The sequence below is a fragment of the Momordica charantia genome, assembly GCF_013281855.1.
Source record: "Momordica charantia cultivar OHB3-1 chromosome 10 unlocalized genomic scaffold, Mcharantia_2.0 BLBB01000010.1, whole genome shotgun sequence".
Lineage (NCBI taxonomy): Eukaryota > Viridiplantae > Streptophyta > Magnoliopsida > Cucurbitales > Cucurbitaceae > Momordica > Momordica charantia.
The window spans coordinates 1,107,576-1,123,375 of record NW_028275158.1 but is presented as its reverse complement, the minus strand read 5'-3'; the positions used below and the strand labels follow the sequence as shown (position 1 = coordinate 1,123,375).

Sequence of the window (15,800 nt, the reverse complement as noted above, 5' to 3'; positions counted from 1 at the left end):
ATTCTTTTAGGTTAGCTAGATTTCTCATCTAAATTTTTTAAAATTTACTGACGATCTTCATGCAGTAAATTATCATCAATCAATTTTAACCGTTTTCGAAAAATGGTATATAATGGAAAATCTCTAAAACACAAATTTTTTTGGTTGATTTTCGGTTTTCAAACGAATTTTTATTGTTTTTTTTTCTTAAATGATAGATAAAAGAATGTTGAATTTCTTTTTGTCTAAACAAGTTTTTGATTCAAATATATTGTTTAACAATTTTCTTATTAAGTCTAATCAATCCTTTTTGGAACTTAAGTACAAGAATAATTTAAATAATTCAGGCTAGTACACATATTATTCTATGTTTATTTTTTTTTTTTTAAAACGCATATTCTATGTTTACAATAAGTAATTATATATTCGTATGGTTCTTTTTTTTTTTTTTTTTGTATCTTTTACCTTTAGTTTCTTGTTTATTTTTCAAATGAAGTGCTTTGAATTCGCATATGCACCGAGAGTGAAACAAAAATGATACGAAGCTGATTATAAAAGTCATATTTATTTTTCCATATACTTTTTCAATTATACATGTACATTCATGTATACCCTCTGTGTACATGCATCACTTATTCTAATTAATCTCTCTTTAGTTTAATTGAAATAATTAGCTAACAAGAGTATTGTCAACTCACATGCATTTTACATAAATGAATTATCATGGTTTTTTTTATTAATAATATTTTCAATATTTTCTCAATATTAACAAATTAATTCCAAGTGAGAGGACGATATACATCTCCCGAGGGATGATGAGTAGTAATAAAGGGCCCGTGCCTTGTGGTATCACCTACCATAACGTCTTGGTACTACTCATGGTATTGCTCAACCCAGATAACGAGCTTTGGTTATAAGAATGCGTAGTGTGGGCCACACGGATAGATTTTATAATTAAAATTTTTTCTTTCATATAAAGCCAATAAATGAAAATATATATATTGACATTGACAAACTTAACAAAAATATATAAACATTGATAGACAAAATTAAAGGTTAAAGGTTGGTATTCCTCTACTGAAGTAAAGAAAAAAAAAAATCTTGAATGTGGTGTAAAACTATCGTTCAAATTTCCCACTTGTCTAAAATTTTCACAACATTATATTTTTGGTTGGAGTTTGTTGGTAGGTAGTGTTTTCATGACATGTTTGTGTTGTGTATGTTTCCACAGTTGTGACTATGAGAAACCCAATTGAAGCACTTCATACACTTAGGGCAAGAAAAGGGTTTTTTGACCTTGTTGTCACTGATCTCCACATGCCTCAAATTAATGGTCTGCAATTACAAAAGCAAGTAATGCAAGAATTCAAGCTACCTGTTATTAGTAAGTACATATACAATCTCGCGATATTATCCAGACGCGCAATTGCATCCCATTTAATTTACAAGCGAAACATTTTCCATATGATCTAAAACCATTTTCTTTTCTTTCATGTAGTGATGTCAGCTGATGAAAAGCCCAGTGTCATATTGAAGAGTTTAGAGGAAGGAGTTGCATTTTACATGGTGAAACCAATAAGCCTAGATGATGTCAAACATGTATGGCAGTATGCTATTACAGCCAAAGAGGTTACACCCAATGAAGCGAAAACGGTTGCCGGACGAGGATTGTCCATTGAAAAATCGTCTCTAGAAGAGACGAGCTCTATAGTACCTTGTCCGAAAGAGAAGAAAGGTGCAAAATCAAAGAACAAGAAGGCAAAGGAAAATAGGGTTACCAAAAAGTCAATTGCCATAAAAAAGGCAAAAGTGATTTGGACAAATTCTCTTCACAATCGATTTCTACAGGCCATTAGACTAATAGGTCTTGACAGTAAGTGCATTAGCTTTATTTCTTGTCGTTTTGTTCCTGAATGGTACATGAGGAACATACAAAAATAGGTTATATAAAAACTCTTCAGTTCAGAAAAATGATATAGATATATCATAACTATAAAAGAGATACGATTTAAATGAACATGAAGAAGTACAAACTTGTATGTCCTCCTATAGTTGGCAATAATCTAGAAGTGTCATTGAAAATATGATTGTTTCGTTCTATCATTCCACAAAATTAATGTTTTTGGCTATGGTTTAATTTTAGTTATAATTTTTCTATCCTTAATTAATGCTTTCAATTATTTATAATTTTGTTCAGAGGCAGTTCCGAAGAAGATCCTTGAGTTCATGAACGTGCCTGGCTTGACTAGAGAAAATGTTGCCAGCCATTTACAGGTTTTCCCTTTTTGTACATATTTTATCGCTGTACTATGAACTTTAATAGGGACCCTTTCTAAATTAATCACATATATACAAAAATAAATAACTGATTAGTTGATAATTAACACACATTCTTTTAGGAAGGATTGACACACATTATTAATTCGGTGATATAGAGGTATACTTTTAAAACAACACTTGCTTGGCCTCCTTTCCTTTCTATATTGCAAATAACATATAGGCATCGTTAATAGGCTTATAAAATGAAAACAAAAAATATATATAAAGGGGAGAGATTATATATATTATTGATTAATGGGGTGTTTAATTAAAGAAGTAATTAAATTGCAATTGGTTTTTGTTTATGGATGCAGAAGTACAGAATTTTCTTGAAACGAGTCGCTGAAAAGGGAGCTGATCGTTCAATGAAGGAACATAATTCGGACTACAGATTATTAAGATCAAGCTTTGCTTCTGCTCACTTTCAACCCCAATTATACAGACCAAAATTCCAAGAAATTTACCAAATGAATCACTCTCCTATCTTGGAAGCCAATAATCTCCGTTTGCCCTATTTGGGGAATCAACACTATTCAAGTGATCTATCGACGAACAACGAAAAACACAACTTTTTTTTCAACGGGCTTGTCTCGAGCTTGACAAAAATCGACCAAAATTTCGTGTCCTTAGGAAATGAAAAGCCTAAATTTTCTAGCAACGAAACAAGAATGAGTTCAAGTCAAAGTGAGATATTTCGTAACATCCATGATGTCAACCATAATAGTGGAGGGTCAAGGTCATTTTCTGGGAATTTTGAAGGCACAAACCAACTTTTGGAAATGATTTGTAATAACACAAATGTGAAGGAGAATGAGAATGGTTGTGTTTTGGTGGCATCAGAAGAAGAAGTGAATGTTAGTGGTTGGAAATTTGCAGCTAATGAGACCATTTCCTTTGGAGATTTTGGTGTAGATCTCCAAGATTGCTTTGATGTTCTCAGTGAGATCTTCATGGACAAGAACGGTGATCAACCTTCTTTACGGGTACGTTTTGATATTCAATTCAAATAGTTTAGCAAATCTAAACATATTTTAATTGGTTAAGGCACGTATCTTCATCTATTCTTCTGTTTTTTTACTTCATCCGATTAAAGATTAAAAAGTCATGAGTTCAAATCCTTAAATGGTAAAGATAAATGATTAACAACTTTAAATTTGTCTTATTTTAGGAGCAGGAAATGAGAAATATGGATCTCTCCGACATTTGGAATGAGTTTGAAATGGATAATAATACTTCACCAAAGAAAGATCTCCTCTCTACTCGCACTCATGAGGCATAAACGCATATGCTAATTAAAATCTTTTCATTTCTAATTTTAGTATCATCAACATTACTCATTCGTCTACATTTTAAAATATTGATAGACTTTATTAAAAAAATAAAAATTTCTTTGTTTGCTCTATACTATAAGGTCATTTACTAAAATATTTTCTGAGTTTCTATTCATAATTACTAAATTAACTTTTCACTTAATATTTTTTTTCTTTGCAGAACTCGGACGATGAGAATAGATTATAGAAATCTTGTATTGGATGGTTCATCACATCACGCAGAGGAAGAAGCAAGTCACCATTAACTATTAAGAGCCAATAACGAAAGATATTTTATTGGATCGATATTCCTAAAAAACTTCTTTTTTATTATGTTATTGTCTTTTATACTCAGACTAGTATTTAAAACTAATGTGAGATCGATTTAATAACACAATAATTGTAGCTACACAGTAGAATGGTAGAATACAAATGTACTAAGCAGTCCAAAAAAATGTTCTTTGAAGAATATATGAATGGTTATTATTGCTGGAGTTAATTTTGTAACTCATACGTGTATTGGTTTGCTAATTTTAATATTGTCAATTTGAACATAATTCGATATATAGAATATTGGTTATCATTCCACTCCTAAGTTTTTTTTTTATTAAACAAACTCAAAAATAACATTAGAAAAAGAAATCTGCCAGAGGATCAGCTACAAATAAATTCTGGTATTCAGACCAGATGCCGAGTAACCAAGCAGGGAAAAAAAAAACATTGTCCTCCATAAATATGGTTTTATTGTTTGTCAAATAAATAAATTACCATCAAACTTCCATTATTCCATTTTAAAAGTGATCTCTCCCTCTCTCAAAATTAGGCAATAAAATCATAACCCAAAATTAGTTCTTACCATTTGAAAAACCTTCCATTGAAACCCTAATAATTTGAAAAGCAAAAGTAGCCGTTAGAAAAAACCTTCCTTCTACTCAACCAAAACACACGCAAGACTCCATGAAATGTAAATATATATATATAAACACAAAGATTTGCAGAATCCGAATCAAAATCTTGTTGTGGTCTTATTTTCGAGAGTGAGAAATAAAACCAAATATTTTTGTGTCTAGATTTTAGCATGATTTCGGGTCGCTGTGCAGCTTGCAAGTATCTCAGAAGAAGATGTCCTTCGGATTGCATTTTTTCCCCATTCTTTCCTTCCAATAACCCTCAAAGATTTGCCACTGTTCATACAATCTATGGAGCCAGTAATGTTGCTAAATTCCTTCGTGTAAGTTCCATATTTTAATTAATTCACTATCATTTTTATTTTTTCCTTATGCTTTAAACTTGGCTAGTTATTGCTATTCACATAATTAAATTACCAACCACTCTAAGTTTCTCTGTTAGCACAATTCATGTAATTTTCGGGTATTTTATTTACTTTTACCAACTTTTCTTTCAACGTGAAATAATAGAGAATTGACTCTTTTTTTTTTTTTTTTCCTTTTCTCTTTTTGCTAATTTAATCAGCAACTTCCTGTGCATCTCCGAGCTGAGGCAGCAGAAACTTTATTTTTTGAGGCAAAGTGCAGAATTGAAGACCCAGTTTATGGGTGCGTTGGGATTATTTCTCAATTACAACATCAATTACACGTGGCGGAAACCCAGCTGGCCAAAACTCGGGCTGAGATTGCTTTTCTGAGTTCCAATGTCCAAGAAGCCCGGCCCATGCCCATTTTTCTGTAACTGAGCCCATCCAAGCAGGGAAAAAAAAAACATTGTCCTCCATAAATATGGTTTTATTGTTTGTCAAATAAATAAATTACCATCAAACTTCCATTATTCCATTTTAAAAGTGATCTCTCCCTCTCTCAAAATTAGGCAATAAAATCATAACCCAAAATTAGTTCTTACCATTTGAAAAACCTTCCATTGAAACCCTAATAATTTGAAAAGCAAAAGTAGCCGTTAGAAAAAACCTTCCTTCTACTCAACCAAAACACACGCAAGACTCCATGAAATGTAAATATATATATATAAACACAAAGATTTGCAGAATCCGAATCAAAATCTTGTTGTGGTCTTATTTTCGAGAGTGAGAAATAAAACCAAATATTTTTGTGTCTAGATTTTAGCATGATTTCGGGTCGCTGTGCAGCTTGCAAGTATCTCAGAAGAAGATGTCCTTCAGATTGCATTTTTTCCCCATTCTTTCCTTCCAATAACCCTCAAAGATTTGCCACTGTTCATACAATCTATGGAGCCAGTAATGTTGCTAAATTCCTTCGTGTAAGTTCCATATTTTAATTAATTCACTATCATTTTTATTTTTTCCTTATGCTTTAAACTTAGCTAGTTATTGCTATTCACATAATTAAATTACCAACCACTCTAAGTTTCTCTGTTAGCACAATTCATGTAATTTTCGGGTATTTTATTTACTTTTACCAACTTTTCTTTCAACGTGAAATAATAGAGAATTGACTCTTTTTTGACCTACCCATATCTCCAAAATGATATAATACTAGCTACCCTTTTTGACCTAATATCATATATTATTTTTAGACTCTATCCAAGATGTTTTATTAATAAATATATCTGTTTAACTACATATTTAGAATTTTCTCAACTTTCGAAACCTAAATCAAAGATAAGAAATCTATTACCATGGCAGGGATGGATGATTTTAGATGCGACGAAATTCGGAAAACCGAGGTAGAGATTGATCCAAATCTGTCCATATTATCACTTGAAGAATAATGACTAGATTTTGGTCGGCAGCTTACTGTCGGAAAGAGAGTGGGTTTTAAAAAATTATCACAGAAAGTGTCATCTTTGCGGCAGAAAAAGACATGCAAACAAATATTACATATGACACATGAAAACATAGAGAAATATCTTCAATAATAGGATTCTGACACGTGTCTCCACCTTCCTCTGCCATAACTACCAACCAAAATGGGAAAACAAGCTTTAAAAATGGAAGAGACAGAGAAAGAAACAAGAAAGTCAAAGAAGAGAATTACAAGACAAACAACATTCTTCTTACAATTGGTTCGAACATATCAATTTAACTTTGTGTAATAAGAAAGAAGATTGGTTCAAACCTCCCTTTTCGACTGAAACTCTAAGAATCCAATCTTAGAAAAAATAGCCCTACTTCTTTCTTTTCTTCTTCTTTTTCTTTTTTTTTTTATGACATTTGTCCACTTTTATCCACACTTTCAAAAAACACTCATCTTTTGATCTTTTGGATCATATTTACTACTTTTATTGCGAAGGATTGGTTTGAAATGAGAAATTTTCTCCTTTTCCTAATCTCTAAATTGTCATCCAGTAACTTTAGGTGTTTGGATAGGATTTTTTAAAACCTAACATTAAATCACCAATTAATTCAAAAACTTTAAGTGGGTGGATTATCTTCTTTTTCACTTGTGAGCTAGGAAATTTAATTGCACAATGTCCAACCAGTGTTAATCAATATTATAGGAGTAAACCTTCCTCTTCTAATACCATGTTAAATCATATCAATCAATTTAAAAGTTTAAACTGATGAGTTATGATAATTATAATTTTAATCTTTCATAGATACCTAAACACTTTATTTATATGCTGGCTAATGATACAACTAAAAGCATTTTAGTTGCAGGGGTTTAGTATAGACTTCCATGGGAAAAAGAAAAGATCTGTTTGGGCATCTTTCCTTCGTTTTTGCTTCATAAACATAATGTCACATTGGTTCCATAAGCTGCTTTCTCTAAGGGGGAAGAAAATCATAAATGGATCAGTATGCAAAAGATGATAATGATTTTGGACTTATGAAGTGATATATACTCTCAAATGTTCACATGTAGGCGGTTAGATATAATATATTCGCTCCACACGCCTTTTTCATAATATTTACATATATGACTTTGTCTAATTACATTGAGTTTGAACTTTCATAATTTTTCGTTTTTGAATTGTACTTTTGGATTATGTTGGTATAGAAACCACCCCTCCATTCAAAAGAGAGAAAAAAAAAATAAGCTTCTTCTCAAATGATTCTTTATTTATATTGTCTTCTTTAATATGATATTGTCTACTTTTGACATAAGTCTCGTAACTTTGTTTTTAGTTTCACAAAAAGGTTTCATAGTCTTGCCTATATAACATCAATTACTCAGCTAAATTCGAGGACTTAAGAAAGGGAGACAAATTAGAACACATGGGGTTTGTTTTTTTAATTACATATTGAATGTGTACTAAAAAAAATACATATTGAGAATATAAATGTGGATTTGAATTTTTTTTTTTAATTTCAAATGTGGATTTTAAGTCAGAGACTTGTGTTGAGGAAAGGAATCTTTCCTAACTACTATCCCAATATATTTCATCAAATATTAAACAAAATTCAGCAGTCCTTTTTACACTTTTTCAAAAGATTTTCTTTTGATAATGGGGTGCGGCTCCAACATATTGAAAATCTATTTCAAAATTTAATTGAGAGCATATTCCCAATTTGGTTCATACCAACCTAATCCCTGCCCAACACTCATTTTCTCATTTTTCCCGTCACTGTTAACATAAATAACCTAATTAACAACTAAATTTGATTTATTAATTTGAAACATGCTGACATCAAGTTCAATTTTTAGCATAGCGAAATCAAAATCAGAGGTAAAAGTTCTAGTCGTGCGTTTCTTTCCTTTCCTTTCTTTATTTTCTTTAGGTGCTTTTTGTGTATTATGTGGGTGGCAATTCATTCAACACATTAAAACAGAAAATGTCTTGAATTAAACCATGTTTGCTTTCTTTTCAAGTCTTTAAGTTAAAAGAAAGTTTCATAATTTTATGTTTCAATTTTTCTAGTTAATTGGTAAAGTTCCATTGATTAATTTGTAGTTGGTTCTCCATAGCTTAAATTTCTCTCCTCATTATTTATGTCTATATCAAATAAAAAAAGTTTAAGGATTCAAAATGTGTATCGATAAGATTTGACTAATGTAATAGAATTGGATGATATGTCCACGCGACATGATTATCTTTGGCGTGTTATATCAACGCATAACCTACCATTACACCCTATCGTATCAATTTAACCGTAAGATTAAACAACGGAGCTTTTGACAAAATATTACGAGAGATTAGAGTTGTATATTTGAATAGTAATATTGAGCTATCTTCAACGATTTCTTTTTCTTTTTTTTTTTTTGAGGTATTGCGAATCAAAAGACTTAATTTGCCAACATCATAAGACCAAGTCCAAAGCAGTTGTAAAATGCTACAGAAATGCAATATTTGTGGCTAGTGTTCATCTGTCGGTTGAGTTCATTACGTTTTAAACCAACCTTGTTTTGTTTCAAATTATTCAAAAAGCTCTTCTAATTACTGCGAATTTAATCCCACAAGTAATCATGTGATCTAAGAAGCTTAATTTAACTTAATTAGTCTTCAAATTATTGCCTAGGCGAACTTTTTGATTGGCCAAATTTCGACAACAATTATTTTTCGCTTTGAATTCAGTTGCCAAAATCTATGTTCATTTTCCTCCAAAGATATTATATTAATAATAAATCAACTAACTTTAAGATATCAATTTATTCAGAGATGTTTCCGTTTCGTAGTAGTCGTGGACAAGGATTTAGAAATTTTCGTTTTATTATTTTTTTTTTTCTTTTGATTACCTATGGATCTCACAAACATTGTTTGAGATCTCAAGCCATCCGACCTATCTCTTAGAACTTTTATTTTTAATTTTGAAGATAGGAAAAGAGAAATATATTCTCTCCAGATCCCATCTAATTCTCATTCTCAATCCCTTGATCTCATTATTTTATAATATTTACTACTTTCTTTCATATTATATGTATTAGGCTTCATATTTTATAAACATATTCTCATGCATCAAAATTTTCCCAAAATAAAAATTATACATAATAATTTACATATTAATTAATTGTAGACGTCTAAACTAATAAAAATTGGATTTAAATAAATAATACTTTTTAACAAGAAATATTTAGGACAATGCTACGATATTTGATATCTTGACATTTTATTTGAACTTCTACAATAATGGAGAACCCAATTTTCAATCTCCATCAAATTTTAATTTCCCAGCTCCATTGACACTTCTACACATTCATGTGACACGAAGATTTTTCCTTCCCAAATATCATTCTCGTCTTTTTATTTTTCTAACTTTTTTTTGTACTTCAAAAAGGGCTTTGGACTTGTTGCTCGTCAAATTGGGTATTTTCCTTTTCCCTCACACCTTCACAAGCACGCCCAAAGAGGTTCCACCGAAAGGCCACCCAAGAGAAAAAAAAACGAAAAAGATTAAAATGGGGTAGCTATAAAACACAACATACAGAAAAAAGTTGGTTCGTTTCATTTACTTCTCATCAGTTCAAACGAATATCCCTTCTCAAAATCTTCAAAATGGGAACGCAAAAATCAAATAAGATTAAAAATAAAAGTTCTCTCTTTTCTCTTTTTCCCTCTAAAAGCTGAAAGAGTCAAATAAAGTGTATATATTATGAATAATGGAATGTTTTAATTAAGCAATAAGGTGATGGCATATATATATTTGTTGTTATATGTGGATGGAGATGATGGGTTAATTAGACTTTTTGTGGACACGTTTTTATGACCAAAGCACAGAGTTGTGAGTGTGTAAATTGTTGTTTCAAAGTGGGAGAGAAATTGAATACAATGAAAGAAGTGTCACTTCGTGAGATCATGGCTTCGTCTTATGTCCTTATAAACGACCAATCCACCATCATTTACCACTTGGCATTTCCCAATCCACTCTGTTGACTCTTTACGACCAAATTAAAATCTTGGTGTAAAATGAACGACTTCTGAGTTCTGCCCTTTGACCTTTTCCTCCAACCCCATAATATTAACCCCTATCCATATTATATATATATATATATCTCATAGCTTTCTTTCCCCCCTTTTTCCTCCCAGTCAAATAATTGGACCTCCCTCTCAACTATGCTAACTCTATTTTGTATTCTACTACCTATAACCCCTCATGCAGAGAACTAGACATTAATCAGCATGATGTAATAATATTAAACTAAAAAGAAAAGGAGAAACCTAACCCTTTTAGGTTGTTAATCCAATCATTTTGGAAAATACTTTGTTCCTCATCGGTGAGAATCAAATCTTGTTCATTGAAAAAGTGACAACTTATTGTTGTTTCCTCTTCACAAATCACATTATCAATATTCATAGAATATCATCTCAAAATCAATTGTCAATAAGAAGAGTAATTCAAGTCTATTATAAACATTTGTTAAGTCCTTATCTTACCAATGTGGGATCCTTAACACACATAAACCTGTCTTCTAACCGTACTCCCCCCACTCGTGGGTTTGGATAATTGCACAAGACTCAACAAGTGAAAATCATTATAAATGGGGAGGAAACAACAATACAGGAGTTCGAACATTCCTACAGAGGACGTTTAATATTGTCTCACCTACATGAACATAACACAACAACTACAACACATATCATTGGAAAATACACGAGAAAAGGGTATAGACTGCAGACAAAACAGGAAAGGCCGGTGAAAAGTTTTGACCCTTTCTATAATTCGATGTGAAGAAAAAGAAAAGAAAATCTTATACATATTTAAACTGCCAAAAACTGTCATTGAAAAAATGGATTATCATTAGCGACGAGGGTGGAAGGGGAGTAGTGGACAAGAGCAACTCTTTTTTGACTGATCCATAAGACAAACAAGTATTATAGTGAAACACAACACAACAGTACTACTGTACGAAGAAAATCCAGCTGTCGAGGTGAAGGAAGAATACAATACAACAACGTTGGAACTAAATGTTTGTATTTTGCTGTCATATAAACTGAATATACTACAAATTAAATTAGGCTCCCGTCCAACAAAGAGAGAGTATAATATAGTAGGTGAATCCAAAGCAAAGACACATAGTCGATGGGCCCTTCTGGGCTTTCTCAGCTCCCTCTAATTCTATCCATCTTCTAATATAATATTCACACCACACATTGCCCAACTATATTCTCCCAACAATCCCGTCCAATAGATTGGTCAGATAGGTGGTTATTATGGGATTTCAATCCATTCTCTCTCCATTCATCTTACTCTTTTTGGACCAATGAACTACTTACGATAGTTTTGTAGATTTTTAGGATTAACTCTATTTGTTTATGCTTTGCACCAATCAAACACCTCCAACTTGTCTATGTCATATAATCCTGGTCCCCAAACCACATGGGTGTTAAGTTAGTTAAATTAAAGATAATATTTAGGTAGTTCAACACTCATCTTCCTAATAATCACCATTAAAAATTTGATGAGTTTTCTTTTTCTTAAACTAAAACAATATCTCACTTCCTGCCTTCCTCTCTCTTATGAAAATTTAATAGTGGTCGACAAGAAATAGATACTAACCAGGTGATGAATACCTTAGTATTTTTGTTAAGCTGATGATGATTAAAGACTTGCTAAAGCATAAAATTGAAAAATTCAAAGATTTATTAGTATTTTTGTTAAGCTAATGATGATTAAAGTCTTGCTAAAGCATAAAATTGAAAAATTCAAAGATTTATTAGAAAATTTTCAAAATACAAAGAGGAGGGCAGAAACTAACAAATTTAGAAGGGTAGTTGTTAGAATTAGTTTTAAAGAGAATAAATAAACTAAAGTAGAAGGTAACTCTACAAGTGGAGTCACCCATAAAGTTGTAGTTTTTGGTTTAACCAAAATAGCTCACAATATCTTTTTATATTCACTATGAGAGAGAGAGAGAGAGAGAGAGAGTTTCCGCGTTGGGGTTTGTATGCAATAGCTATATAAGGCACGGATGTGGTTGCCAAAATGCCCCCAACTCCAAACTCCAAACTCCAATTCTCTCTCTTCTCTCTCTATCTTAAGTGCTAATTCTGTGTGTGTGTGTTTAAAGTTGGTAACACAAGTTTTTGTGAGTAAGAGATAGAAATCATGTGTCGTGTAAGTTGTTCGAACTCCAAGTGCAGCAAATTATGCGACGACCCTGAAGTTGCATACGAGAACAACTCAATTAACGAGGCAGATCATCAGAAGCAGAAGCAGAAGCAGATGGGAAGCAAAAGCATGCACCATAATAATCTCACGAACCCACTGATCCCTCAGCCCCCGACATCCCATTCCCACAAAACTCAAAAACCAACCGATCATCAAACTAACAACACCAACGCCAACAGCCATTTGTCGTTGGCCCTTAAAGAGGCCATTTCCATTTCCCAAATCGCCTTCCCCATGGTCCTCACCAGCCTCCTCCTCTACTCCCGCTCCATCATCTCCATGCTCTTCCTCGGCCGCCTTGGCGACCTCCCTCTCGCCGGTGGCTCCCTCGCCATCGCCTTCGCCAACATCACCGGCTACTCCCTCCTCTCCGGCCTCGCCGTCGGCATGGAACCCATCTGCTCCCAAGCCTTCGGTGCCAAAAAATTCACCCTCCTCGGCCTCGCCCTCCAGAGGACCGTCCTCCTCCTCTCCTTAATTTCAATACCCATTTCCATTCTTTGGCTCAACGTCAACACAATCCTTCTTTTCTGCAAGCAGGACCCAGCCATAGCCTCCCAGGCCCGCTTGTTCCTCCTCTACTCTGTTCCTGACCTCTTCGCCCAATCTCTAATCCACCCGCTCCGAATTTACCTCCGAACCCAATCCATAACCCTCCCCCTCACTCTCTGCGCCGCCTTCTCCATTTTCCTCCATCTACCCATCAATTACCTCCTCGTTTCGCATCTCAATTTGGGCATTAGAGGAGTTGCGATTGCAGGGGTCTGGACTAATTTCAACCTCGTCGCATCTCTCATCCTCTACATAATCGTGTTCCGCGTGCACCAGGACACCTGGGGGGGATTCTCTCTCGAATGCTTTAGAGAATGGGGGAATCTTCTCAATCTGGCAATTCCGAGCTGCGTTTCGGTCTGCCTCGAGTGGTGGTGGTACGAGATCATGATTTTGCTCTGTGGGTTGCTGCTGAACCCCAAGTCGACGGTGGCTTCCATGGGCATTTTGATTCAGACCACCGCATTGATTTACATCTTCCCATCGTCGCTGAGCTTCAGCGTGTCGACGAGGGTGGGGAACGAATTGGGGGCAGAGCAGCCGAGGAAGGCGAAACTGGCGGCCATTGTGGGGCTGTCCTGCAGCTTCGTATTGGGGATTTTGGCTCTGTTTTTCGCAGTTTCGATAAGGAAGATTTGGGCGAGCATGTTCACGGATGACAAAGAGATCATAGCCTTGACAACCATGGTTCTGCCCATAATCGGGCTGTGCGAGCTCGGGAACTGCCCGCAGACTACGGGGTGCGGCGTGCTCCGGGGAACGGCGCGGCCCAAAACAGGGGCGAACATAAATTTGGGGTGCTTTTATTTGGTGGGAATGCCGGTGGCGGTGGGGTTGTCGTTTTACGGTGGGTTTGACTTCCGGGGGCTGTGGCTGGGGCTGCTGGCGGCGCAGGGCTGCTGTGCGGCGGCGATGCTGGTGGTTTTGGGTTTCACAGATTGGGAATTTGAGGCCATTAGAGCTAGGAAGCTAACTGGTGGTGTTGGAGAAGATGAAATTGTGGAGGCTAAGCCACTTGTAACTAAAAATTTCAACCAAGATTGCTGCTAAATGCTAATTCAGGGCATCTCAAATTAAATTTGTGACATAGATGAAGATGAAGCTGATGACATAATCTGTTTATCTCTTTTTCTTTTAAAAACATTTTATTTTTTGGGGATGTACAGAAGGAACAGAGAGAGACAGAGAGGGGGGGACACTTCTTTTTTTCTTTTATACTATAGGATTTTTATCATATGGGATAAGGAGCTGCTGCTACTTTCTTCCCCCCCCCCCCCCCCCCCCCCCCCCCCCCCCCCCCCCCTTTTTTTGGGTACTACTTGTTTTAATGAAACAAAGTTTCTCACATAAATGGCAAATCTGAACTGATTGCACATTATGTATTACCTCTCTTCATTTGTGAGTTCTATGTTCATATCTGATTAAGTATATAATGATATTTTGAAAATTTATGGATATTAAACTTGTAATCAAATAAAAAATATATTTAGAACCATTTACCTGAATAGCATAGAATGAAATTTTATGTTAATATGAGCCTAGCTTAGCACGGTAATTGACATGTAATCCATATCCTAATCCTAATTTGTTGTATTCGAAAAGAAAATTAAACGAATATTTATTTTTAAATAGGGTAGAAAGTATGTAATTTTACTTAAATAGCTTAATTCAAATCAAAATCAGAAAAAAAAAATTAAATGGATTTAAACTTTATGCTGTTTAATGATAATTATTAATGTACTATGTATTTAAGAGAGAGAAAAAAAAGCACAATTTTGACATGAGTTGGCTCCGGAAAAGCTTGAATATATATATATATAGAAGTAACCAAGAATAAAAAGAATAGATTTGATGGTATTATTTAAAACTACCTAAAATTTAATTATCAAGTGGGTTGTCAGAGGAGTGAAATACTTATACTTAAATTTTAGTTTTGAGTACACACACAAGGGAAGAAATACACAAACAATCTCATAAATTTGGAATTGAGCCAAATTAAAATAATAGGTTTGAGATTGAATATTAAGATTAAGGATCTTCTAAGTAAACCATATTGTATCTTCGTGATCCACTTAATTATAATATGCTCAAGTTAATAAATGTCAAGTGGCTTCCAAAAAAAAAAAAAGAGAAAAAAGTCTAATAAATGTTAAGGGAATAATTAAAAATACAAGAATCTTGGCCAGCTACTTCACTGATTCTATAAGATATATTATATTCAGATCATATCATATCATATATATATACAATTTTTTTCTTCACAATTCGCCTCATAAATCCTATGTCACTATTTTGCGACCCCTTTGAGGGGTTTTTTTTTTTTCCTTTAAAGTTTATTTAATGAAAGTCAGTAGTTTTATGCTTTGAACACTACATGGCCATTCAATAATTACAAGGAATGAAAATTTATATCATTTCCGGCCATGGTTAAATAATAAATAATAAATATATATGTATATGTATATCATGTGATTTACTATGATTGCAAAATTTGATTTTTTTTTTCTCTTAATATATGGATGTTTGACCAACTTTGTACACACCTAGCTGAAATTTTGTCTGTTTTTATATTATTCTAAGCATTTCCAAATTAATGTTTTATCTTGTTTACCAAAGTTTGTCTCTTGGAATTGTATTTATATATAAATATATAGTTTCTC

The 15,800-nt window shown here is 33.6% G+C and overlaps 3 protein-coding genes across 3 annotated transcripts; all 3 read left to right on the top strand.

Annotated features, from left to right (window-relative positions):
- Positions 1–1,212: 1,212 nt before the first annotated feature.
- On the top strand, positions 1,213–3,577 carry LOC111011596 (two-component response regulator ARR14-like). The gene is made up of 5 exons (XM_022285432.2): positions 1,213–1,363; positions 1,478–1,852; positions 2,177–2,253; positions 2,613–3,281; positions 3,467–3,577. The coding sequence occupies exons 1-5, from the start codon at positions 1,219–1,221 to the stop codon at positions 3,575–3,577; spliced, it is 1,377 nt and encodes a 458-aa protein (XP_022141124.2). The 5' UTR covers positions 1,213–1,218.
- A 1,109-nt stretch (positions 3,578–4,686) lies between these two features.
- Positions 4,687–5,306, top strand: LOC148208366 (LOB domain-containing protein 23-like). The gene is made up of 2 exons (XM_088119042.1): positions 4,687–4,839; positions 5,082–5,306. Exons 1-2 carry the CDS (start codon positions 4,687–4,689, stop codon positions 5,295–5,297), a joined length of 369 nt encoding a protein of 122 aa, XP_087975168.1. The 3' UTR covers positions 5,298–5,306.
- Positions 5,307–12,262: 6,956 nt separating this feature from the next.
- On the top strand, positions 12,263–14,407 carry LOC148208365 (MATE efflux family protein). Its single transcript, XM_088117487.1, has one exon. The coding sequence runs from the start codon at positions 12,526–12,528 to the stop codon at positions 14,188–14,190; it is 1,665 nt and encodes a 554-aa protein (XP_087973613.1). The 5' UTR covers positions 12,263–12,525; the 3' UTR covers positions 14,191–14,407.
- Positions 14,408–15,800: the final 1,393 nt, after the last annotated feature.